At 40.8% G+C, this 27269-nt stretch overlaps 1 protein-coding gene and 1 pseudogene across 2 annotated transcripts in view; one reads left to right on the top strand and one right to left on the bottom strand.

Moving 5' to 3' along the window:
• Positions 1 to 27269, bottom strand: part of LOC102788571 (calcium-dependent secretion activator 1-like) — a 243993-nt gene that overhangs the window by 165829 nt on the left and 50895 nt on the right. For both annotated transcript variants that reach the window (XM_087850444.1, XM_087850445.1), the window contains exons 4-9: positions 23350 to 23430; positions 22449 to 22685; positions 19956 to 20077; positions 15693 to 15804; positions 15466 to 15605; positions 5569 to 5635 (exon numbers count right to left, since the gene is read on the bottom strand). In XM_087850444.1, coding sequence (XP_087706570.1) covers positions 5569 to 5635; positions 15466 to 15605; positions 15693 to 15804; positions 19956 to 20077; positions 22449 to 22685; positions 23350 to 23430 — 759 coding nt within the window. The remainder of the gene's footprint in view (positions 1 to 5568; positions 5636 to 15465; positions 15606 to 15692; positions 15805 to 19955; positions 20078 to 22448; positions 22686 to 23349; positions 23431 to 27269) is intronic.
• LOC148100043 (uncharacterized) lies at positions 1387 to 1994 on the top strand (annotated as a pseudogene).

The raw sequence follows: 27269 nt of genomic DNA, 5'->3' as shown, positions 1-27269 counted from the left end.
CCGAGGGGGCGGTGTGGCAGCAATTTTTCACACCAGCCTATTAATCAACCAAAGACCAAGACAGACTTTTAATTCATTTGAAAGCCTGATGCTTAGCCTTGTCCAACCCAGCTGGAAAACACAAAAACTAGACTGATTTGGTATCATCTATCGTCCACCTGGGCCTTACACAGAGTTTCTGTTTGATTTCTCAGACTTTTTATCTGATTTAGTTCTCAGCTCAGATAAAATAATTATTGTGGGTGATTTTAACATCCATGTAGATGCTAAAAATGACAGCCTCAACATGGCATTTAATCTGTTATTAGACTCAATTGGCTTCTCTGAAACTGTAAAAGAACCCACCCACCACTTTAATCACACTCTAGATCTTGTTTTAACATATGGCATAGAAACTGAACATTTAACAGTGTTTCCTGAAAACCCTCTCCTGTCTGATCCTTTCCTGATAACATTTACATTTACAATAATTGATTACACAGCAGTGGAGAGTAGACTTTATCACAGTAGATGTCTTTCTGAAAGCGCTGTAACTAAGTTTAAGAATATAATCCACCCACTGTTATCATCGTCAATGCCCTGTACCAACACAGAGTAGAGCAGCTACCTGAACGCTACCCCAAGAGAGGTCAATTATTTTGTTACTAATTTTACCCACCTATGTCTCATTGCACTCTGAAATAAAAGCATAGTACAAATAAGCAATTGAAGTTAAAAAAAGAAATCATTGAATCAGTTTATACACTAAAATGTATTCTAAAGTTTGACTCATCAAAGTAACCAACATTTGGCAGATATAACAGCTGAACACACCCGTGGCATTCTTTCTACAATAGAAATCAAATATTCTCCCATATCTGTTGCAGATGTTCCCATAAATGTGGACCTTGTAGGCTGCTTTGCTTTCACTCTTCTGTCTAGTTCATCCCAAACCAGCTCGATGGGGTTTAAGTCTGGAGACTGTGCCGGACACTCCATGTTTTCAAGCTTACCTTCTTGTTCTTTTTTCCTGAGGTAGTCCTGGTATAGCTTGGACTTATGTTTTGGGTCATTACCTTGCTGTAGGATGAACCCCTGACCAACTAGGTCATAACATATACCAGAGGGTACTGCATGGAACTGCAGAATGCTGTGGTAACCATTTTGGTTCAGGGTGCCTCTCACTCTGTACAAGTCACCAACTTGAACAGAGTACATTCCAACTTGTACATTCCACCTATGTTGTTCTCCTTCTCTTGGCTCTTGGCGAAGGCAGTCACACTTTTCTCCTCTCCTCCTTCCCCTTATCTCCCCTGCTTAGCCTCTTGTGTCTTTGTCTTGTCTCGTGTGTATTACTTTCCCTCTAACAGTCTCTCACTGTCGTTATCTAAAACCTAAAAGAGAATCATGGATTTGATCAACTGGTCTCTGAATGCTATTGACACCCTTTTCTCAACGAGAAGTCTGGGCTCGGGAGAGCCCGAGTGCCCTGGAGGGACTTTCCCTGCCGGATACACGATGGATGGGTGGCAGAACTGGAGGGTCATGTGCCTGGCGGGACTGTCTATCGAGGACGCTGAAGATATCTACCTATTCGGAACCATGATAACAGGGTTCTTGCTGATCAGAGCTAGCTTGGCCCTGGCTTATCGGAGAATTAAGAGAGCGGAACCGGCTGTTCAAACCCCCCGAAGGCTGCCCGCTGGAATTGAAGAGATGGGACGAGGCGCGACCTCTCACAACGAACGCAGCTTGGTTAACACCTTGGAGACGCTTACAGCTGCCGTGAAGACTCAAAATAACACCTTTGAGCATATATTGGGTTACATCAAAGAAAGGCCTGCTCAAAATGAGACCCTTGAGCGAAAGTTGGATCACATCGCAGAACGGCTCACTGCAGTTGTGGGGTCTAGAATCAAAAGGAGGACAACACCACGGAACGGAAGTTTGATACCATCATGGGGAGGCTCGCGGCTCTCCAACGGGAGATTGAGAGACCAGCATCTGAGTGTTAATAACCAGCTTTAAATTCTCCTGAGCTGCTCGCATAAAAGAAAAATCATCAACATCAACATGCGGACACCACGGCGCCAGCTGCACAGGTCCAAGGCTGGAGCCGAACAAAAACTCCCTGATAACGACTGTGTGATGACTATTCTTCCCATCCCATGCAAGGCCACCTGGGTTGGCTAGCAGACTGTTTACTTAGCCTGATATGGCGAAGGACACTGTCTCAGCTGAACTCTGGACACGCACACACATACACTTACACTGATAAGCACGCACTCATCCCCCTCCCTTTCCAAACGCCTTCGATGCTTGTTTCCTGTGGGGGAAGACGGCGGGTCTGTGTGCCGTGCTGGAATGGTAGCGCTGTGCAGGTTGACTGCTGTGTTTCCTTCGGATTACTCCTCACCCCCTACCCAACCCTGTGGCTTGTCACGTGCTCCAATGTTGTAATGTGGACATTTATGTGCTCTCTGTGCAGAGGAGTTTTTTTTGTTTCCTGTTCTCATGCTGTCCTCCCATAGGTGCCCAGCATGAGTAGAGGTCTCTTTTTTTTTCTCTTGTACTTTCCCATTGTTGTGTACTTTTTCAGTGTTTTCTCTGTAACGCTGCCGATCTCCGACTTGTATTGCCATGTGATGTCTTTGTTGTGTGTGTAAGTCGGGGGGGGGGGGGGGTCCTATTCCTCTGCGGGGCAACCTGCATATGGCCAATAAAGCATTCATTCAATTCAATTCAATTCAATTCAATTCAATTCAATTCAATTCAATTCAATTCAATTCAATTCAATTCAATTCAAACAGCCCCTGACCATCACACTACCTCCTCCATGTTTGACAGTTGATGCCACTCACTGTGTAACCATCCTTTCACCCTACTCAACACAGTACAAAGATCCTGCGTGATGAACTGAGTAGTTCAAATTTCAATTCATCAGTCCATAATACCTTCTTGCACTCTTCAGTAGTCCAATGGCGGTGTTTCATGGCCCAGACAACCCTCTTTGTCTTATTCTGACATTTTAGCAATGGCTTTCTTGGTGCAACTCATCCTGTCAAACCTGCAGCTTGAAGTCTTACTACTACTACTGCTTACTATGACCATTAACTCAAAAGCTGGAGAGGAAATGGTGAATCACAAATTTAAAAGATCATCATCTAGCCTGGTGAAATATTTTGCTGCTTTATATAAAAAAACCTGCAGCAAGAGTATTGACAGGGACTAGAAAGAGAGAGCAGATTTCTCCTGTTTTCGTTTCCCCTCAAAATCCAGCTCCTCACATACAAGGTCTTAAATAATCAGGCCCCATCTTATCTTAATGACCTTGTAGTACCATATCACCCTATTAGAGCACTTCGCTCTCGCTCTGCAGGCCTACTTGTTGTTCCTAGAGTATTTAAAAGTAGAATGGGAGGCAGAGCCTTCAGTTTTCAGGCCCCTCTTCTGTGGAACCAGCTTCCAGTTTGGATTCAGGAGACAGACACTATCTCTACTTTTAAGATTAGGCTTAAAACTTTCCTTTTTGCTAAAGCATATAGTTAGGGCTGGACCAGGTGACCCTGAATCCTCCTTTAGTTATGCTGCAATAGACGTAGGCTGCCGGGGATTCCCATGATGCATTGAGTTTTTCCTTTCCAGTCACTTTTGTCACTCAACATGTGCTAATAGACGTCTCAGCTGAATCACACTTTCCACAGCAGTCTTTATTCTGTCTTCCTTCTCTCACCCCAACCGGTCGCAGCAGATGGCCGTGCCTCCCAAGAGTCTGGTTCAGTTGGAGGTTTCTTCCTCTTGCCAAAGTGCTTCCTCATAGGGGGTCATATGATGGTGGTCATATGGTCATATGTTGGGTTTTTCTCTGTATGTATTATTGTAGGGTCTACCTTACAATATAAAGTGCCATGAGGCGACTGTTGTTGTGATTTGGCACTGTATAAATAAAACTGAATTCAAAAATTGAATTGAATTGTTTGTAGTGGACTTTTTTGATAGCGAGATAAGGACGATGAGTTTGAAAAGGATGGTACAGTTGACTGGTTAAAGACTTGCTGGTGCCGCCACAATATCAGTTTCTGTACATTTGCTCAGCATTTACCCGACTATACACTCATCCGCTGTGAGAGTGTTGGAGTAGCAGACAGATAGGTGTGACATGGGTCAACTTCTATGAGGCTTAACTCCTCTGCCTATATTGTGCCCCATCACCAGACCTGAGTGCAGCCCTTTAGAATCTGTCATCCAGGTGTTCCAATTGGAGTAGGCCCATTTAAACAACCATAGTTACGGTGTCTGAGCAGAGTTCAGAGTTTTGTATTTCCATCGTCTAGTCTGTGTTGTTCAAAAAGGTCTCGCTCACTCTCTCTCTCCTACATATGCACACACACACACACACACACACACACACACACACACACACACACTCTATTGAATGTGCACTCGCTCTCTCTCCCCTTTTCTCTCTCTCCTACATACACACACATACACACACACACACACACACACACACTCTATTGAATGTGCATTCGCTCTCTCTCCCCTTTTCTCTCTCCTACATATGCACACACACACACACATGCGCGCGCGCGTACACACACACACACACTGCACATTCTATTGACCAATATTTGTCACTTGCTATCTATTTAGCTGGGAGCAAGTGAGAGGCTTCAAGTTGGCGGCACTCCGGCTTTTTTAGCTGCGAGTGTTAGGCCAGATAGTGTTCACTCGACTTTGTCAATCGCTTGTCAACTTGTACCTCTGAGACATATCCTCTCTAACACACAAGAGACAGGCATCCGCCCAAAGCCCCCACCCCTCCTGCCTGCTGCCCACCTCCCAATGTAGAGCAACCAGGAAATGGCCGCTACCTCCTCTTTCCCTCAAACATACACCAACCCCCCACCTCCTGACAAAAGCCTGCTTGGCCTCTCCATCAATCGTCTGACAGCCGAGGGAAGACAGCTTGGCTGCATCTCTCTTTCTTGTAGCACACACAACATGTGGCCTGTGAAAATATTATTGTCATAAAGCAAAGCTTATGTTAAAGGCTGCTCGTGCTCCTCTGTTGGGTGCCATCAGGTTGTTGAGCTCAGAATTATACATATATATATATATATATATAATTTTTTTTTTTTTTTGGCAAGCAGAGAAATTAGCTCCTGTTTGCTACTAAACAAAATGGACTTGCTGGTATAATTATTGTATAATCTTTTATAACTTTTCATTCTCAAACAGGAAAAATTGTTCTTTGGAATCAGTAGCTAAATATTCAATTAATTTAATTGATTATTATTAGAGCTGACAAAGGAGCAGCATAACTTCTATCTAAAAGCCAATATTCAAACAAACAGATTACACAATGCTACACTTCATTTATCTTAAAAAAGCCTCTATCAGAGATCAGTCTTCTGCACTGACCTATATGCACAGGATTATATTACGAGTCCCTTGAATTAAGGTTACCATTTCTGATGAGCCCCCAGTCACTGGCACCTTTGTTGTTTTTATTTGTGCTTGTTCTCTTTCTCATTTGATTTCTTCTTTGACTTAGCTAAATAAACCCAATGAACTGGCTGTACTTACCTGGACTAGCACGAAGAATCTTTTCTTCCATCTTTTCCATACATTTTTGCCAATGGCCCAAAGGTACCTGTGGGTAAAAACACTCTTAATTATTCCAAAGAAGACTTACATAGATTTCTCAGTGTGACCATCTTTTTTGCTTCTTACTTCAATGCCATTATTCACAGCTAAAATTTCATGCACCAGCCTGAATCTGTATTAAGGACACATAGATCTTTATTCAAGAGCCTCTACTGTCCTCTACTGTCAAAATGTTTTCACTGCAGCCAGACACAGCATCCTTTACAGTGCTTAAAATGACAGGTGTTTGTCATAACAGAAAAACTGCAAATATAACTGATGGCACAAATAATAGTCTGTAAAACATCTCAGAGCCAGCATACAAAAGTCTGCAGAACAGCAAATTGACTGAGGATTAAGGATGCAAGATTGAAATCTTGGATTTTGGTCAAATCAAAAAGGGAATCTCATCTTAAATAAAATGCAAATATGATGTGGTCCCAATATTTTCTCATTTAGCTCATTTAGCTGGAGAAAGCTAAATAAGAATAAATCAACTAAACAAATGAATTTCCAAGTAAAACTCGCTTTAATATGTGCGTCACACGTTGTAGATTAAACAATCATACTGAACTCTTAATATGAAAATAAATAAATATGAGACATGTTAAATAAGAACTTGATACCTGCACCTGGTCTTCGCTGGCCCACTTTACTGTCATGCATTATACTGGCTCGGTGACCCAGCGTTTTGAGTTTATTGTTATTATTTTCTGTTAAAGTCTTAAATAATCAGGCCCCATCTTATCTTAATGACCTTGTAGTACCATATCACCCTATTAGAGCACTTCGCTCTCACTCTGCAGGCCTACTTGTTGTTCCTAGAGTATTTAAAAGTAGAATGGGAGAGCCTTCAGTTTTCAGGCCCCTCTTCTGTGGAACCAGCTTCCAGTTTGGATTCAGGAGACAGACACTATCTCTACTTTCAAGATTAGGCTTAAAACTTTCCTTTTTGCTAAAGCATATAGTTAGGGCTGGACCAGGTGACCCTGAATCCTCCCTTAGTTATGCTGCAATAGACGTAGGCTGCCGGGGATTCCCATGATGCATTGAGGTTTTCCTTTCCAGTCACCTTTCTCACTCAACATGTGCTAATAGACGTCTCAGCTGAATCACACTTTCCACAGCAGTCTTTATCCTGTCTTCCTTCTCTCACCCCAACCGGTCACAGCAGATGGCCCCGCCCCTCCCTGAGCCTGGTTCTGCTGGAGGTTTCTTCCTGTTAAAAGGGAGTTTTTCCTTCCCACTGTCGCCAAAGTGCTGCTCATAGGGGGTCATATGATTGTTGGGTTTTTCTCTGTATCTATGAAGCGCGACTTTTGTTGTGATTTGGCGCTATATAAATAAAATTGAATTGAATTGAAATGAATTATTTTCTAGTTTCTTTGGATTTTGTGTTAGTTCTTAGGGTTTGGTACTGGCATTCAGTTTTTTATTATTCCTACCTGTGTTCTTCCCCTCCGTGCTCTGTTCGTGTCCCTGACTTTGCATTTGTAAAACAGTTTGTGAGTTTCCTGTTTTACTTTGTAGATCCGTGCGTGACTTAACTGTGTTCAGCTTGTGTTTCCCCGTCATCTTGCGATTAGGATCAGCTGTGCTTCCCTCCTGTGTGTCATTTCCTAATTACCTTGTGTGTGTATATATAGTGGGTGTCGGTCGGTGCTTATGGTCGGTTTGTCTGTGTTACTTGGGCATCTCTGCGTCTCTCTGCTCCACATTCCGCTCTCCATTCCCCGTTCCTCATTCCCCGTGTAACCTCCTTATGTTTTCCCCTCTGTGTAGTGATGGCCAAATGAAGCTTTCTAAAGCTTGTATTGAAAAACGGTTCATTATTCCAAGCTTTTCAACACAGTCCTCTCTGGTGACATCTGGTGGCCAAAACCATGAAGAGCAGCTGGAATCCACAAAATAAAACCAACTGCTTCATTATGATTGCCCACTCTACAGAGTGGAGTTCTGTCTGATATTGGGCTGCTGTTGTGTTGCTTTAAGTGTATTTTTTGGTGGTTAAAAAAATGTGTTTTATTTGTTTAATAAATAATTTTGACCAGCAAACTCTCCTTGTTTAAACATGCACCATGGTTTGGTCTTTCTTTGCTTGTGACTTCTTGATGTTGGTAAATACAATAATTGAAAAATACCACATTACATATAATATACATATAATAATGTACAAAACATTATGGAGTATGCTTCTGCTGTGAGGTCCTGCCTCCATGCACTTGTGCAATTAACCGCTAGACGGGTGTATTTATAAATAATATTATATTAGGGAAATTTTCCCAGACATATTTGTGACCTGGGGGTAGAATTGATTGTGAAAGGGAAAATGCTTATTAACTTGCAAATTAAAAACATGATGCATTTAAAGTAACCCTTTTTCATTTTTATTTAAGAAGCGAATTTGTTCCACTGTGCGATGGCCAAACCTGTTCCTTTTCATGGAGATGATTTCTCCTGCGTTAAGGAAAATCCCTTCACATGGCACAGAGGAGGCTGGAGTGCAGAGAAACTGGTAGAGATGCAGTTATACAGTCTACCTGAGCCCCACAAACTATCAGCTAAAGAGAATAAATAGATTAAATTGCTGCACATTTGGCAGACTAACATTTTCAGATTAATTAAACAATAAAATATATATTTTTACAACATTACATGTAAAGGGTCAAGTGGAAGTTTTTCTAAAGTTATTTAATGATATTTATATCATGAAAGCAGATTTTTGACATTTTACCTTTTTCCCGTTTTCAGATCAAATAAACGCACAAAACAAAAGCAAACAACCAGAACACAAAGCTGATAAAAAACAACTCAAAATACTCCCACACAACAGAACCTCCTCTCTTCCTCGCTGGCTCCAAATCTCTCAGTGGAATGATCAGCGGTTTGCTATCTGTCACCATCAAAACACCACAAATCCCGCGAATGATTCATTTCCTTATAAACCATTGACTCAGACACTGAAGCAGTTAGGCTCTAATCAAAGTTTGGGACGTCACTGATCACGTGACTCTGGCCAAACGAATCAAGCTTCGACACAGTGCTTCTGAAGCACCGGAGCGTCAGCTTCAAGCGGGCCATCACTACCTATGTGTAACTTTGAGAGTTATGGCTTCGGGTTTTGTTTATTATTAGTTTTCCTCTGTTTAGGTTCATGTTCAGTTCTGCCCTCGCCTTTGTTATTTATTGTGCACTGTAAATTAACTCACTCACATCACCACCCCGCTGTCTGCCACTTGGGTCCTCCTTCACTTCCACACACGACTGCTGCCCCAGCCGTGACACCCTCAGAGATCTTTGGTCATTTGCACAAGACTCACTCTAAAACGTAGTGCTTTTACTGCTTATACCCGATTTTGGTGACAATAAAGAAAAATCTCGATTCTGGTTCTAAGTGGATCAAAGCTGCTTTATTTTTTGTTTGTTTTTTAAGTTCCAATCAGCTCATTTTTCAGGGGTTATTTGGGGTGGGGGATTGTACTGAAAGCAGTGTGTCACTGGTAAAGGAGTACCTTAATATTCACTCACTTGATTTTTTTTGCTATAACTCATCCATGTGGACCCTTTTCCTCACATCCATTGCCAGTTTAGAAAGACCATTCAATCTAACATGTATGTCATTTAAAGGACGATGGAGGGAACACGTGGCGGCTAACATGTGAACTCAAATCAGAAAGGCTCCAGCAAATAATTAAAGCAGGAAGCTTCATGCTGTGAAGGAACAGTGCTAACCACATCCTTCCAGGTAATCACTGATCAGCTACAACTTCTCGTGTTGACACACCTGTTGCGACTTGCTGTTGGTGTTCTGATAAAGTATTTTATCACTTCATCTTTTTAATGTTCTTTCTATTGCTGTTAGATTTGTATTGTTTATTGTCATTTATGCTTAGAAATATTTAACCATATATGCTTAGAGGTGTATAATCGGTTGTGTAGTGATAGGATGTGTGATCCTTAATAGTCTGCAAAGACTTTGTGTGCATTCCAGAGCACTCTGGCATTAACACCCACATCCTGGGAGCATGGGAGAGGTCGTACCTTGTCTTATTGTTTTATGGTAGGATAAACGTATCTATATCCGTTTTAGGCTAAATGCCTTTTGTTTAGATGAACAGCTGGACTTCCAGACCAGCAGGTTTAGGGAAGTCATTTATGGGGTCACACTCTGACACACACACCCCCCACACACACACACAGACAAGGTATTCTTTGTTACATACCTATGTAAGATGTTATATGTTAATGAACCTATGCATATTCATGTAACCACAATAAAAGGAGTGCTATGGGGAACCTGGCTGAGAGTCTGACGGAGGTCAAGTGGGTGGAGCGACACTTGGCTGCAGGCAGGTCTCCCTCATGCACGAGTAACACGAAGAACTTTGCCTACTTGGTGTTCAATGCTTTTGCTGTGTAGTTAAACTGTCTCGTTCCAGCAGTGGGCCTGTGCTAGACAGACCCGACAATTGCAATCCACTACTATACTGCTAGCTGATATTTTAAGCTTGATAAATTATAATCATTCATAAAGTGACTTATTTCTGGGTGACTGTAGCTCAGGTGGTAGAGCAGGTCATCTACTGATCGGAAGGTTGGTGGTTCGATTCCTGGCTTCGCCTAGTCTGCATGCCAAATATCCTTGGGCAAGATACTAACCCCAAATTGCTCTCCGATGCATCCATCGGAGTATGAATGTGTGTGAATGTTAGCTATAAAGCACTTAGAGAGATGTGCTTGTGCGAATGGGTGTGAATGGGTGAATGCACAAGTTGTGTAAAGCGCTTTGAGTGCTCAGATGAGTAGAAAAGCGCTATATAAGAACCAGTCCATTTACCATTTATTTCACATTGTAAAATCCTCAGTTAATGATAATTAATTAACACAACACTACTGCAAACAAACCTGGTGCTGCAATAGCCAGCTAGACTGCTGTAGGCTGTGTGGGCTAGGTGGTGTTTAGAAAACAGGCTTCATAAATATTTGGAAACCTTTACGGAGGAAACCTGGTGCAACAAATAAAGATTTATCTATGTTTACGTGCCCCACCCTCCCTCCCTTCTTGTCCTCAATTCTTTAACTTTTTCACTCCTATTTAGTACACAGGGATCTGCCAGGCCGCCGTCGCCAGTCCCCTTCGAGGCCTTCCCCAAACCCCAGCTCAATTCATGTCCAAGCATCACCTTTACCTACTAAAACGCTGTCAAACCTAAAATGAGGACGTGGGCCCAGCTGGTGAATAGGAGGTTACTGGAACTGCAGAAGAGAGCTGAGCAGGAAACCCGGCAGCTGGAAATCTCCACAAGCAGTCAATAGAAAAGAAATTGAAATAAATTGTCTCGGGTCCTTGTTGTTACAGTCGTGCCAAAAAACAGTACAGCCAGTGGAGGTACTGGCAAAGATGCTGGTAGAGCAAGCTGCCATGCACCGGGAGAAGGCAGCAGTGTACCAAGATCAGCTCAGCTTACTACAGGGCCAGTCCGAATGCCAGACAACAGCGTTGGAGGACCTGGTTGTTTAGCCTGCGCTTGGAAGCTGAGTGACGTGGCAGCCAAGAGAGGCAGGCTCGGCTGCTGCACATACACAAATATCCCATAGAGCCACTTGAAATGATATAAGATTGTGTTCACGATCAATAGAGACTTGTAGTGTTTGTGCTGCACTCGGTGGTTGTCCAACTCTGACTCTGGGGAGGAGGAGACATCGGGGGCTTCTCGGGAAGCCCAGTGATTTACTCCAGTGAAGATTTCCCTCTAGGGCAGTCTTGGGACAACACTCAGTCCTTTGAACAGGCGATCGATAGTTCAACAATCAACAGTTGAACAGTACACCCTGATGTAGCACTGACATACCTGCATTTTGTGTTGATTAGAGACAGACTCTATTAAGTGAGTCGTAAAAGTCACACAGAAAAGGAAAACGCCCAGTTGTTGGTGCCAAAAAGCCACCAGCAAATGATTTTCCAGGTGGATTCCTTTAACCCCATGGCAGGGATATGACAAAACTCTGGAGTGAATAATGGCCCAATTCTATTAGCTGGGCATCCAGGGGGATGTGTGCCAATGGTCTGTGTAATGCCCAGAGTGTCAGGCCATGAACCAACTAGCAATTCCAAGAGCGCCTTTGTGCCTGTTACCATGCTGCTTTTCCAGGCCCAGAAACAGCAGCAGTGCCTGTACAAGAGAGACTCAGCTCGGACAATTTTCACTGGGAGATAAAGTGCTTGAATCGCTCAATTCTTCTAGCTCAAAGTTACCCTTTGGCAAGTGGTGGACATAACCATGACCACAACATGGTGCCATCAGACAGGTGAGGAGCCATAGAGGTATATCACCATCCAAGTTACGGTTTATTAAAATAATCAAATTACAGCGTTTACATTTATGTTAGACTACTTTTAATTAACTGCTTTATCCCACTTACAATGAAAATGTAAAAAAATCTTGTTCATGACCTGTGCAGTATGTTAACACACTAACATGGAAGTAAAAATAACTTGAACTCCAATTTTAAAAACACAACTTTCTTTCTTTCTTTCTTTCTTTTTTAATAAAGCTCTGACTTGTATTATGAGTCTGTGGTCTCGGAGAGAGTCTGTAACTCTCTGTCTGCAAAATACTATAATGACCAATGTTGGGCAATTAATTATATAGTTACTTCTTCAAAAAAGTAACTCAGTTTGGCAAACAACAAAGTTTTTTACAGCTTTTTTTTTTTTAATGCAGCCAAGGCGTTTTTTAAATAAACATTTCAAACTATTTACAGAACAATCAGCTGTTCTGCATCAAATTATTTGTGCCACTCCAAAAATAATTTCTGTCCACTATGAGATGAAGGAGAACAACAGCCTGATACCTGCAGGCCTGACAGCAGCAGATGTGTCACTGCTGTAACACCTGTAACATTCAGCAGTCGCCTCATTGTTCTGACACACACAACAACACTATTGACTACACTACACACTAACTACACACTAACTACACAAGATTTGCGCTAAACGTCGCAAATCTCTCACATCTCAAACACGCCGTCACTCCTAAAACTTCCCCCTCCCTAAACAACTAAATGCCATGTTTTGATTGGTTGACATGGTACATTTTTCCACCAATAGGAAAGGCCGAGGGAGGGGGGCTGTTTTTGCTCACAGGCTTTCGAGCGTTTTCCTTATAAAACGCCGTTTTTACCGTTTCTTCCCGCAGTAAATATAAACAACGACAGTATTCAGGAAGAAAACCAAACATTGCAAATATTTTTATCATAACTCTGGTTTTACGTGGCCGATCAACACAATTTAAAAACTGGTATAAAGTCCACACTTTTTTTCCATCAATTGTTCCGTCTGTCCTGCTCACATCTCCAAAGGTTGTAGTCGTTGTCATTAACGTAGCTTCACTCCACATCAGCCGCTTTGCTAAAACACCGGTTTCGGCACATAAGGACGCTGTCATAGCCTGTCAACCACGTTGATTAGCTGCGCATATACGAATGTGAATCGCATCATTGGCTGGACTGTGGGATAAGGCGGCATCGTTCTAATCCCATACGAGAACAGCCAGTCACTCACTGACTAACACTGCAAAACAGAATTGTTAACGTATTTATTTTAATTTCAATTCAGGTTAGATATTTTTTTTTGTGCGCAGAGAGCGTGCCAGCAGTGCGCGATTGCACACGAACGCAGTTTAGAGGGAACATTGTCCTGAAGGTTGACCTTCAGGATATGTTGGCAATAAAGGAAATTTAAAAAAAATAAGTTGGATGTATTTAATTCATTTGTGTGGAACCTGTTGACAAAATATATTTATGTAAAACTAATTAGTAAAGCACAAGGTGGCTGAAAATATAATATTTGAATTAATCTAACTTAAACATTTTACTGCCACAAATAAGAGAGATGTGTTTAAAGTGACCTAAATATTTTTGCTTTAAACTAACACAATACAATTTCGTGGAACCTGTTGACAAAATAATTTTAATTAAAGTCGAAATTTCATTTTTTTTTGAGTGAACTTGTTTTCATTGCCTGTTTTGTTTTGTTTTGTTTTTTTACTAACACACTTTTTATAACAAATTGAAATGTTTTTTTTTAATTAAAAGTATATGAAACATTAAACAAAACTAAAAGGCAGAATTTGAATGAGCGGTTTTAATACAGTAACTGCAACTAAAATAGTATAATTAGAGTACAAGATACAACAGTAGTAACAGATAAATAAATTTAAGTAGTGAGAAATAATTGTCTTTAAATTTTAGCTATTTTTTAAAAAATTAGACTCCAGGAAATAAATAATTTATGTGAATTAATGATTTTGAGTAAACTTAGTTTGTCTACTTCATCGGTTTCTGTGTTAATACAAATTCACGTTGTACAAAAACTTAAATGGTTTAAGGCTAACTAGTTTGGGCTCATAGCACCTTCAAGTAATTTCAGCCTGAAAATTTTTATTTCTAATGGGGGTCATAATAGAGTGTGATGTTTCAGGTCCTGTGTGGATCTGCACAGTCACATTCAGTGGTAGCAATAACCAGTAACCACAAGAGGGAAGCAAAAGCAAAGATTATCTTTTGGACAAAGCACCCATAGCGGCTCATCAATTACACACCCAAATATTAAGTGTATCACACACTAAATTAGCTCTACAATGATTATTTAAAATTAACATTTTACCACCTGATTAAGATCAGATATACAGTTATGTATTCACATGTTGGTTATTTAAAAAATAATCATAAAATTGGGTTGTAAAGACTTAGAAATAATGAAGTAACCATCAATATTGAAGTTACACTTCAGCATGTGACGTAATGGATCCAAATGCTTACCACGTTTTAAAAATATAAAATTAACAATAAATTAATTAACAATACATTTCTGTTTCCCAAGTTTTTAAACTTAGAACTTCTTCTCTTTACGTTTTCTATTTAAATACTTTTGGGTAATTTGATGTTTAGCAAAGCCTCTCATTCAATAAGCTCTTAACACACTCATCTTCATCAGTATTTGAACACTAGGAAAACATTTTGTAATTTTGCCTGTGAAAATCACAGATCTTAAATCAAACAAGAAAGATATAATAGAAGAGCAGAATTTCATTTTCAATCTCAGTGCAAAGAAATTGGATATTATTCAGTGGGATAATTAGTCATCTGATCACAAACCAGTGAAGCACTTTAGTTACTGGAGACAAAACTGAAGGTAGAGAGACCCACAAACAAGCACACACTAAAGGTGGCTGCGGTAAACACCTGACAACGCATCTCAAGGTGGGAAATATAGGATTTGCTAAAAAAATCCCACCTTGTGTGAAGTAGCTCATGACTAACTGAAAAAAATACTCCAATAAACAATGATTCCTGTCATTTGTAGTCAGAAGTGGCGAGTACATCTCTTAATAACTAAAAGCTTGCTGTACTCTACCTTTGCCTCCAGTACTATTGTAAGGAACTTGGAGTCATTTTAACAAGGACTTTGCCTTTAACTTGTACATTAAACAAATCTTGACTGCTTTCTTTATAGGCGCAATATTGTCAAAATTGGAAGCATCCTGTCTCAGAACCCACTTAGCCCATGTATTTTATATTTCTATATACTCATTCTTTTGTACTTTATTGCTCTAAAATCTCCCTGAAAAGCTTACACTTTGTCCAAAATACTGATAGAGACTAAAAGGAGAGATCACATTTCTCCTTAATAGCTTTTCCAGAACCTGCTGAAATTATTCTGATGTACAAACTAAAACAGTAACTATTTTAAAGCAGCTACAGTTTTACACTGAACCATGATAACTCAAGTAGCTTTATATTGCCACAAGAATGTTTAATCTCACAGTAACTTACCCACAATGCTTCATGTTCTGTGGTTTGTCCATGCGAATGGCCAGTTTGATCTTCAGGTCACTGTCTGAGCAGCCTTTACACACCGTCATCTTATGGAGTTCAGACTGCTTAGGACTGTTGGGAGTCGGGTGGAGAACGACCTGGGAGTGTTCCCACCATTAAAGTATATGTTGTATACAAGTTAAACAAAGGCAAAGTGACCAAAATGAAGCAGAAGGATTTCTTACCCTCCCCAGCTCCTTATCTTCCAGAGCTAACACTCCTGTGCTCTCAGTAAACAGCTTCACCTTCACAGCAGGCAGTGGCTGAGTGGTGGTGAAGTCGCCCTGGGTACCCCAACTGCACACCAACACAAATATAGACACAACCACATATAAGCAAAGAAAGACTGTTAAACATTATTATGACTCCTGAACTACCAGTTAAGCCTTGAAAGTCTATGTTTGCTGGTGAGAAGCAGGGAGTTGGGTGCTTTTCAACTGTGGGAGGTACAACAATAGAAACTTTCATAGCGTAATGTAGTCAAAATGTAACAACAGTGCAAAACATAGCTCTAACAGGCTGCTCTAAACCAGAACACTGCACCTAAACTGGACCTGGACCAGAGTCAATCAATAATGGAGGTGGATTCATTACTGATATATAAACAGTAACTTTTAGGGGATTTTCCAATAACTATAAGTCAGTCACTTGACTGTCACTATAATGTGACAGTCAAGTTTTTGTCACATGCTTTCATTGTCTTCGTCTTCCTTTCACTCCTCAACCGGTCACAGGAGGCCCCGCCCCTCCCTGAGCCTGGTTCTGCTGGAGGTTTCTTTCTCTTAAAAGGGAGTTTTTCCTTCCTACTTTCGCCAAAGCTCATGCTAATAGTGGGTCATATGGTTGTTGGGGTTTTTCTTGTTTTCTTTGTATTCTTTGTATTGTTAACTATATCTATCTAATAGACTCAAATTTGTTCAAGTAAAAGGAGAGTCTTCTTCACACACTGAGGTTAATTGTGGAGTTCCACAGGGTTCAGGGCTAGGACCAATTCTGTTTACATTATACATGCTTCCCTTAGGCAGTATCATCAGAAGACATTGCATACATTTTCACTGCTATGCAGATGACACCCAGATCTATGAGCTCAGTTTGAATTCAGGAGACAGACACTATCTCTACTTTCAAGATTAGGCTTCAAACTTTCCTTTTTGCTAAAGCATATAGTTAGGGCTGGACCAGGTGACCCTGAATCCTCCCTTAGTTATGCTGCAATAGACGTAGGCTGCCGGGGATTCCCATGATGCATTGAGTTTTTCCTTTCCAGTCACCTTTCTCACTCACTATGTATTAACAGACCTCTCTGCATTGAATCATATCTGTTATTAACCTCTGTCTCTCTTCCACAGCATGTCTTTATCCTGTCTTCCTTCTCTCACCCCAACCGGTCGCAGCAGATGGCCGCCCCTCCCTGAGCCTGGTTCTGCTGGAGGTTTCTTCCTGTTAAAAGGGAGTTTTTCCTTCCCACTGTCGCCAAAGTGCTGCTCATAGGGGGTCATATGACTGTTGGGGTTTTTTTCTCTGAATGCATTATCGTAGGGTCTACCTTACACTATAAAGCATCTTGAGGTCTTGATGTTGTTGTGATTTTGTGCTGTATAAATAAAATTGAATTGAATTATAAATCTTAACTTGTTTGATCTGCTGCTCACCACAAACAAGCACAATCAGAATCAGAATACTTTATAGATCCCTGGGGGAAATTATTTTTTGTTACAGTGCTCCATTATAAACAAACATTAACAAGACAGACAATACGCTAAGTAAGAATAGTACAATATATACATATATATATATATATATATATATATATATATATATATATATATATACATAAAGTCGCTTATTAATAAATAGCTGAAAAAGAAACATGTGTAGCTGTAGCAGTAAACAGTGTGTTAAGTGGATGCGTTGTATAGGGAGCCACAGGCAGGTAAGATTTCCTGTGTCGTTCAGTGGTGCTTTTCGGTGATCTCAGTCTCTCACTGAACGAGCTGACCAGCATGTCATGGAGTGGGTGGGAGGTGTTATCCAACATTGTCTTTATCTTGGACAACATCCGCCTCTCCAACACCACCTTGAGGGAGTCCAGCTCCATGCCCACAACACTACTGGCCTTACAGATCAGTTTATCGAGTCTGCTGGCATCTGCGACCCTCAGCCTGCTCCCCCAGCATGCAACAGCATAGAGGATCGCACTGTCCACAACAGACTCGTAGAAAATCCTCATTTTCTGGCAGATGTTGAAGGACCTCAGTCGCCTCAACAAATAGAGACGACTCTGGCCCTTCCTGTAAGGTGCTATGGTGTTTGTAGCCCAGTCCAGTTTATTGTCAATGTGAACTCCAAGGTATTTATAGTCCTCCACAATGTCAACACTGACTCCCTGGATTGAAACAGGGGTCAAGTGTTTCCTGGTCTTCCTGAAGTCCACGATCAGTTCCTTGGTCTTTGCCACGTTGAGCTGCAGATGATTCCGCTCACACCATGTGACGAAGGAGTCGACCACAGCCCGGTGCTCTGTCTCATCATCCCTGCTGATGCATCCAACCACCGCAGAGTCATCAGAAAACTTCTGAAGATGGAGGTCTCTGTGCAGTGGCTGAAGTCTGTGGTGTAGAGGGTGAAGAGGAAGGGGGAGAGGACAGTCCCCTGTGGTGCCCCTATGTTGCTGATAACCTTGTCAGACACACACTGTGGGAGACGCACATATTGTGGTCTTCCTGTCAGGTAATCAACAATCCAGGACACCAGAGAAGCATCCACCTGCATCGCTGCTAACCTATCACCCAGGAGGGTCGGCCTGATGGCGTTGAAAGCACTAGAAAAGTAAAAAAACATGACCCTCACAGTGCTCGCCGGCTGGTCCAGATGGGTGTAAACACGATTGAGCAGGTAGATGATGGTAGATGACGAGGCTGATAAGGGAACTGAAGGGGATCCAGATGTGGTCTTACTATGGGTCGCAGCTGGTCCAGAATGAGCCTTTCCAGGGTCTTCATGATGTGGGAGGTCAGTGCCACGGGCCTGTAATCCTAGGGGCCACTGGGACGTGGCGTCTTTGGCACAGGGACGAGGCATGATGTCTTCCACATCACTGGTACCCTCTGCAGACTCAGACTCAGCATAAACAGTTTATGAAAGACTCCACACAGCTGGGGGGCGCAGGTCTTGAGGACGAGGGGACTCACTCCGTCTGGTCCAGCAGACTTGCCTGAGTGAAGTCTCCTCATTTGCATCTCAACCTGGTATTGAGTGAAGGTGATGGGTGGGGGAGGGGTGTCAGGACTCTCACAGGAGGCAACAGTGAAGAGAGAGGCTGGCACAGTGGTGTGGCTCTGGATTCCAGACTGACTACAGGTGAGGTTGTGGGGGTGTGAGCAGACACTGTGGTGTCGAATCTATTGAAAAACAGATTCAACTCGTTAGCTCTATTCTCACCTCCCTCAGCTCCCCTGCTGTTGGTTGGCCTGAATCCAGTGATGGTCTTCATGCCCCTCCACACCTCTCTCATGCTGTTCTGCTGGAGTTTCCACTCCAGCTTCCTCGTGTAATTGTCCTTAGCCTCTCTGATCTTGTCCTTTAGTAACACCTGGACCTTCCTCACCTCCTCTTTATTGCCCCTCTGAAAGCCCTCTTCTTGTTGTTGAGGAGGGCTTTGATATCCTTAGTCACCCACGGCTTGTTATTTGGGTAACAATGAACAGTCTGAGCTGGAACAATGGAGTCGGTGCAGAAAGTTATGTAGTCTGTGATACACTCAGTAAGCCCTTTGATGTCCTCGGCGTGAGGCTCACAGAGTGTTTCCCAGTTGGTCACCTCGAAACAGCCCTGTAGTTCCGCTAAGGCCTCCTCTGACCACCTCCTAACGCTCCTCGTGGTCACAGGTTCCCTCCTCACAATTGGCACATAGCGGGGGGGTGAGGTGAATCAGGTTATGATCTGACCTACCAAGTGGGGGGAGGGAGGAGGAGCTGTATGCATCCTTGACATTAGCATCTAGAACTTTTTCTCCCCTGGTCGGACAGTCCACATATTGTCTGAATGTTGGTAGTGTATTGTCCGGTGATACATGGTTGAAGTCACCCGAGATTACAATAAAGGCTACACTCTCGGTATTCCCTCTGACTCCAGTGCTGAGAGCTCGTCGATTTTATTCGATAACGATCGCACATTTCCCATTACGATAGACGGCAGACACGGTTTATACCTCCTGCTCGCTTCGAGCCTCCGCTGTCTCACCGTCTCCTTCTTTCTTCTCTTCTGTCCTTGACCTCTGCATCCCCGATGTGTTTTCCTCCAAATTTCAGCTGGTACTTCTGCGGGTCTGGCCAGCGAGCCAGCCGGCATCAGGGCGATCAGCTGATCTCTGGAGTAAACAGTCCGTGTGTGTGTGTGTGTGTTTCTATGTGTGCATGAATGTATGTGTGCGCTCATTCTTTACATACATGGGTTTTGAGGCCTCAGCCTGATCTGTCTGCAGTTTATGTCCTCCCTCAACCTCCATGGTGCAGTAAACAATCCTGTTTGGAGCCAAAGACCTCAGACCCTGCACTTCCATTATCACCACCTACAACACAAACATGCAGAGGTTATTGATAAAGAGACACTTTTAAAGCATCTATGTTGTGCATGGACAGCAACTGCTAAAATACATTCAGCAGTAACTTATCCAGTAAAATCTCTCTCTCTCTCTCTCTCTCTCTCTCTCTCTCTCTCTATATATATATATATATATATATATATATATATATATATATATATACACACACACTCCCACTCTCCTGCAAAGACATGCAGCTTGTGGGGATAGGTTAATTGGAAAATCCAAATTGTCACTAGGTGTGAATGTGCGAGTGAATGTGAGCGCGAATGGTTGTCTGTCCCTGTGTGTTGGCCCTGCGACAGACTGGCGACCTGTCCAGGGTGTACCCCGCCTCTCGCCCTATGACAGCTGGGATAGGCTCCAGCACCCCCCGCGACCCTGAAAAGGATAAGCGGAAGCGAATGGATGGATGGATATATATATATATATATATATTGACTGCGGTTCATTTTTCTCTCTGCATGCAAAAAGAAAGACTTTTTCAATAGGCAAATATATTTTGTCTATTTAGGAAATCATTTCTGTATATATATATATATATATATATATATATATATATATATATATATACATATAAATAAAAGGATAAGCGAAAGCAAATGGATGGAGATATATATATATATATATATATATATATATATATATATATATACATGTGTGTGTGTATATGTGTGTATATATATATATATATGTATATATATATATACATATATATATATATATATATATATATGTATATATATATATATATATATACATATAAAGGCATCTGTGCTGAGTATGGCCTGGAAGTCCCGAGATCAAAATGGGAGACGCCCCCAAGAGTGGGAGAGAATGAGCGAGCTAAGATCCTGTGGGACTTCCAGATACAGACGGACAAAATGATGGTGGCTAACCAACCGAACATAGTGGTGGTAGACAAACAGAAGAAGACAGCCATAGTGATAGATGAGTAGTTCCGAATGACAGCAGCATCAGGAAGAAGAAACACGTGAAACTTGAGAAATACCAAGGGCTCAGAGAAGAGCTAAAGAAGATGTGAAGGGTGAAGGTAACAGTGGTCCCAGTGGTAATCGGAGCACTAGGTGCGGTGACTCCCAAACTAGGCGAGTGGCTCCAGCAGATCCCAGGAGGAACATCAGAGCAACATCTTCTGGACGTCTCTGTCCAGAAGAGTGTAGTCCTAGGAACAGCTAAAATACTGCGCAGGACCCTCAAACTCCCAAGCCTCTGGTAGAGGACCCGAGCTTGAAAAATAGACTGCCCACCGGGGCGAGTGGGGAATTTTTTTTATATGTATATTCGGCCCTCGCACTTAACTAGGCAGATTGATAACCATCATGTCGCAAAGAAAAAACAAAGAAAAAATTGTAGAGTTTTTTCTCTATATGTACCATCGTAGGGTATATTGTAGCGCCAAATCACAACAACAGTCACATTGAGGCGACTGTTGTTGTGATTTGGTGCTATATACATAAAATTGATTTGAATTGAAAGAAAAACCATATCGTTGTATTGCCTTGTTCAGGCAAGGATTTCTTCAAAAATCTGTTGATAACAATTATTGACAGTCTGCTACTATAAGCAGTTGAACAGAACAGCCAGCAGATGTCACCGTGGAGATGGGTTTCATATTGTTTCAAAGCTTCAATACATTTCTGGCAGAAATGCTTTGACTGTTTCAGTGTTTACAAAACCTCGCTTTGCCCATCGGTAGAGTTGGACTGTAGTGGAGTGGAGTGTAAATAAAAAGGCTGAATAGCCTTTATACAAGCACACACACACTTCTTAGCATTGCAGCTCTAATCCAGCTAATTAGAGTTAAGCTAATCCATTTGCTAATATAATAGCTAAACCGTGACCTACCAGGAATGGGAAATACAGTGAGGAAATGGATTTGAAAATGAGAAATGGAATCGGCATTTTAAATGTCAGAAATATATCTTTGATTTGTTTTTAATTAAATTACTTCTTTCTCTTTTTAATTGTATTTTTTCATTTGAAGTAATTTGTTTTGAAATATTGATATACAAATATATAAATTGATTTATAAATAGTGATTTTATTTTAAATTCAATTGTTAAATAATAGTAATATTTAAATAAATAAAATAATTTAAAAATTCGTAAATGAATTTACTAACGCATATTTTATTGCCGATAACCGATAACCAGGATAGATAGGCAGGCAGACTAACAATTCAAAGGAATTAGACTACTGGGAACCGGTTCTCTACAACAACTGGTTCTCGATTATGTGCACTCTGTATTTGCACCAGTAAAATGACACAGCAAGACATCATTCTACAAACGGTTTCATAGGTCTCTCCACCTACCTCCAGGGTGAAGGACAGCACTACATCAGACTTGGACAGCGCATTCTCATCCTCCTGGCCCATGTCCATGATGGAGGTGTTGTGGCCTCGTTTTAGCTTCTGCAGCTTGAACTCTCCTCCTTTGGACACTGGCATGCTTTCCAGGTTTGCCATCAGAAGGTTGACAGAGGATCGCAGCTCCTCAATGTACATGGCCTCCATTTCTCTAGAGACAAACCGAGGGAACTTCCCCCCATACTGACAAAAATGGGAAAGCCGCCAATTAAATAATGAACATGATCCAACAATCTGCCTTGTGTGTTCAATAAAGTATCTATCTATCTGATCCAAAGAAAAACTTTAAAGCAAATTTGTTAAATTTTGATAAAGTCTATTCCAGCTATCACAGGGCAGGAATAAGGGTACAAGACAGGTTGCCAGTCTGTTACAGGACTAAAATGGAAATGGAGACAGACATTTCTGCTCACACCTACTGCCAATTTTGCCAGTCAGTCTAACATTCATAACTTCAGACTGTGAGAGGACGCTGGAGTACCCACTGATCATATAAACTCCACAGAGAAAGGCCCCAGCCAGCTAGCAGATTTGAACCATTACTATTACCATCTATTAATGTGGGTTCTACCTTATAATATAAAGCGCCCTATAGGATGACTGTTGCTGTGATGTGGAGCTGTATAAATAAAATTGAACTGAACCTTCCAGCTACGACATAATGGTGCTAACCACCAAACCACCGTGCTGCTCATTTCTAATAAATGTTATATAAATGTAAAAATTTAACTGAGGAAAAATGTCTGTATTTATATCATATGTTGAAATATAAAATAAGAGTCAATCCTTACCTATTATTATTATCCTAACCCTATTATTAATCTCCTCAACCATCCAAATGTCTTACCCGAGCAATCTGGTCTGCCATTTGAAGTCGTCCATCCAGCTCTCTTCTGATCTGTGCTGCCTGTTCATCTGGGTTGTCCAGCTGGGGAAACATATTACACATATTGTGCATATTGCTCTTTTTAAACAAAAAACTCCCAAGTACACTAATAAGACATAACCTTATGACCACTGACAGGTGAAGTCAATAAAATGTGAGATATATTGGGCAGTGTGCTCTGTAGCTAGAATGTTTTCAATTTAGAAAATAATCTGTGCAAATTAATTAAATTATCTTGACTAAAGAAAACTGTGCTTGAATATTAGTTAAATGTCAGTGCTGTAGTTCAATGACTTAAAGCTTAGATGGAGAAAATAGGTGAGGGGATTTATTCAGTACTAACTGCCTCAAAGCCCTCCAAATGTCTACCATACTTCCTCTGATAGAAGCCAGGTAACCTTGCAGGACCGGTAAATGGCCTGCATTTGTATAGCGCTTTACTTTGTCTCTAAGGACCCCAAAGCCCTTTGCACTACATTCAGTCATTCACTCATTCACACACACATTCACACACTGTAATCGTCAGCCCCACTCGTTAAATAAATAAATGTAAATGGATTGATAAAAAATAATTAAAACAACACTGTCAGTTCTGCCATTTGAAGTTTTGCTTCAATGTACAAATCACAAATATGAAATACAATAGCATGCGGGACGAGCTTTGGGAGAGGCAGTAGGAAAGTAGGAAACCAAAAGGCAGAGTAGACTCACATTCACACCTATGGGCAATTTAGAATAACCAGATAACTAACTAGCTAAATCCCACTAACAGCATGTGTTTGCACTGGATTATCAGACTCTTCCAGGGCAGTAGGTCTCAAAATGGTAGGAAGGTAGAGTAGATCAATTCAATTCCATTTTATTCATATAGTGCCAAGTCAAAACAACAGTCGGCTTAAGGTGAACCCTACAATAATACCGAGAAATGCCAACAATCGAGCAAGCACTTTGGCGACAGAGGGAAGGAAAAAATCCCTTTTTTATAGGCAGAAACTTCCATCAGAATCAGGCTCGCTAAAGGGTCATCGATTTTTACAATTTTAAGTTGTTTTTTTATTTATATACTCAAATATAGGACATATTCATATTTTAAGTACTTCAAAATCTAAATGACAGATTGTGATTAATTTTGACAATAAGAAATAGCACTGAAAGTGTAGTTTATGAGATATTCACGGTTGAGTAATATTATTTATGAACTTTATGTTATTACATAAAGTTCATAAATAATATAGCCTCAATAATAATAATAATAGCCTCAAAACTGGGGGTAACAATGTGGACATACAGCTTGGTAATAAAGTGGTAATTGTAGGGTAACAAAAAGGAAACTAGAACGTAATAATGTGGTACTTTCTAAGTTATTACCACTCAATTACCTCTGGTAGTTTCTGTGTAATAAGCAGGAAATATAGCTGCAAAATGCAAAACCTGACTGTTTCTATTTAACACAAGGGCGTAGATTTGGCATGGACGGAAGGGACATGTCCCCACCAATATTCAGCGATTACTGAATTGTCCCCACTAATTTGATCTATTCGAGTAAAGAAAATCAAACCCGATAGAAAGAAAAAAAAACGATCTGTCAGCGTCTCATTCACCCAGCGGTGCAGAAAGAGTTAAATTACGTTCTCTACTGGAGTCCTACCTCATGTGACAAATATGGCCAATGTGATTGGCTGTGCCTTTCAGGGAGCTCTGTTTAGTTTTAGCAGCAGCAAACCTGCGCTGCGAGGAGGAGAGGAGGACGGCAGCAAAAAGAACCTGGATGTAAGAAAGTATTTTTCAAAGAAACCTGTAAGTTACTTAAAGCCAAATTAACTCATAAAATGTGTCCGTCATAATAACATTACAGGCTATGCTAGGCTTTGGCCCACATCAGTCTAAAACTGTATGTAACCACGAATAACGTGTTTTGGAAACTAACTGCACAACATGCAGCACTATTAGTTATCTCAGTCTCAGAGCAGCATTTCTAATTTTGATTGAAACTGTCAGAGAAAACGGCAGCTTTGAGCAAGCCAGGATATTAGTTTACAGAGATTTATTGTCATGACTGTATTTGAAGCTATTTTTATTTTTGTATGATACCTGATTTATATGAAATATGGCTGAAGTAAACTAAAGTCTAAAATACTTAGTCATTTGTTTAGTAATAATTTAACATTATATAATTCACATATAAAACTATGAATTGTAATTTTAAATGGTTTAAAAGCATGTAGAATAGCATATGTTGGCAAGTATTTCTCCTCTTTTTATTAAGAAGCAAAAACAAAAAGGAAAAAAAAAAGAAACAGGGCAGGAGTTCAGTGGTTGAATCATCCGTCCCCACCAATGCCAAAACCAAATCTACGCCCTTGATTTAATAGCATTAATAACCTGTTAAAGCAAACTAAAAAAGTGTGTGATTATTATCTAGCAACACATGTGGTAGGTTCTGTATAATAAGCATAAATAAAAACAGCGTGCAAAGAACTGGCTGCCAGTAGGTGGCAGACTGCTGCTGTACTGGAAATCTCTTTATTTTATGTATTAAACGCATCACTTTAGTAATAGTAGTAATACTTTCTCAACTCAGTGTAGAATAATCACTCTTGACACCAGTTGTATGCATGTAAAATGTTATCAGGTGGGCCACAAGGTTTATTGCCTTCTCACAGTGAACCCATTGAAGACTTAAGGGTCTCCAGACATCCTGTTGTAAAGGAGGTGACAGCTGGTGACAGTTTATCTTTCTTAGACTAAGAGAGGGTCAAGGGTGAGCTGGACTGAAGAGATAAGGATCTGCTGTGGAAGGTTCTTTGTTTAAGAGTGTCTGTGTCTGTGTGTATAAGATGTAAGGGCAGTGGCCACAATTCAGAGATCACCCTAGTGTTTGGCTGGAGTGGGTCTCTCCATATTGCAATATGTTTATTAAGTCATTTCAAATGCTCACTGGGTATGTTATTGTATGTATATGGTATTGTTAAAATTTCCATAACACTGCCTACTGGGAGTCTGCACTTTCAATTTTATCCCTGGAGAAAGACAAAGAAGAAGTAGAGTGCCAAGTTTCCACTTTAGCCACCGTTTGCCTCAGTTTTGGCTTGCCTTGTAGATCCATGCTTACATAAACCAATGGATTATAACAATACATTTGGAATCAAACCCATGTTATAGCTACTGCTGTCTCTTGTAGTTATTAACTTATACCACATACCACAACTTACACCACTAACAGTGTAGCTAACAGTAGGTTAGTAGCTAAAGTTAGCTTACCTAAAAATACTTAGAGTACTTCTAAAAACTAAGGTTGCATAAAAGTAAGATTGTCGTGAAATTACCTGACCATTATTATTGTAAATATGGATAGAGAACTTGATGTGGTTAGTTATAGTTTCAAATAAGGCATAGATATTTGCCCAAAAATTGAATATTCCAGTTTTCAACTGAGAGGCTTGATCTTTTGATGGTCAGGGGTCAATCAATGATGAAGGTGGATCAGGGTCATGGTGCTGCGCCCCCCACAACCCTGAATTGAACAAGCAGGAGAACATGGATAGCATCTTATTTTTGTGTACTGGACTTTTTTTAAAAATTGCACCACTTTTTTTTCCTACCTGAAATATATTTACCATATTATTTGCTGCCATCCAAAGTATGATGTGAAAGATGGTGCTCTACACGCCTACGTCAATCTAATGCATTCATACGTGTTGTACATTTAAATATAATTATTAACATTTTGAATATGTGTTTCCAGTAAATTAAAGACTTCCTGATGCTTGTTTTAATCAGCTATCATGATCATAGTATTAAATACCTTCTTATTACACAGAAACCACCACAGGTGTTTCCTAGTAGTCATTATTACCTGGTTATTAATATGCTATTAAATA

This window comes from Neolamprologus brichardi, chromosome 13 (genome assembly GCF_056152115.1).
Source record: "Neolamprologus brichardi isolate AB-2024 chromosome 13, ASM5615211v1, whole genome shotgun sequence".
Taxonomy (NCBI): domain Eukaryota; kingdom Metazoa; phylum Chordata; class Actinopteri; order Cichliformes; family Cichlidae; genus Neolamprologus; species Neolamprologus brichardi.
Note: the sequence above shows the minus strand (reverse complement) of the source record. Positions and strands in the feature narration are given on the sequence as shown.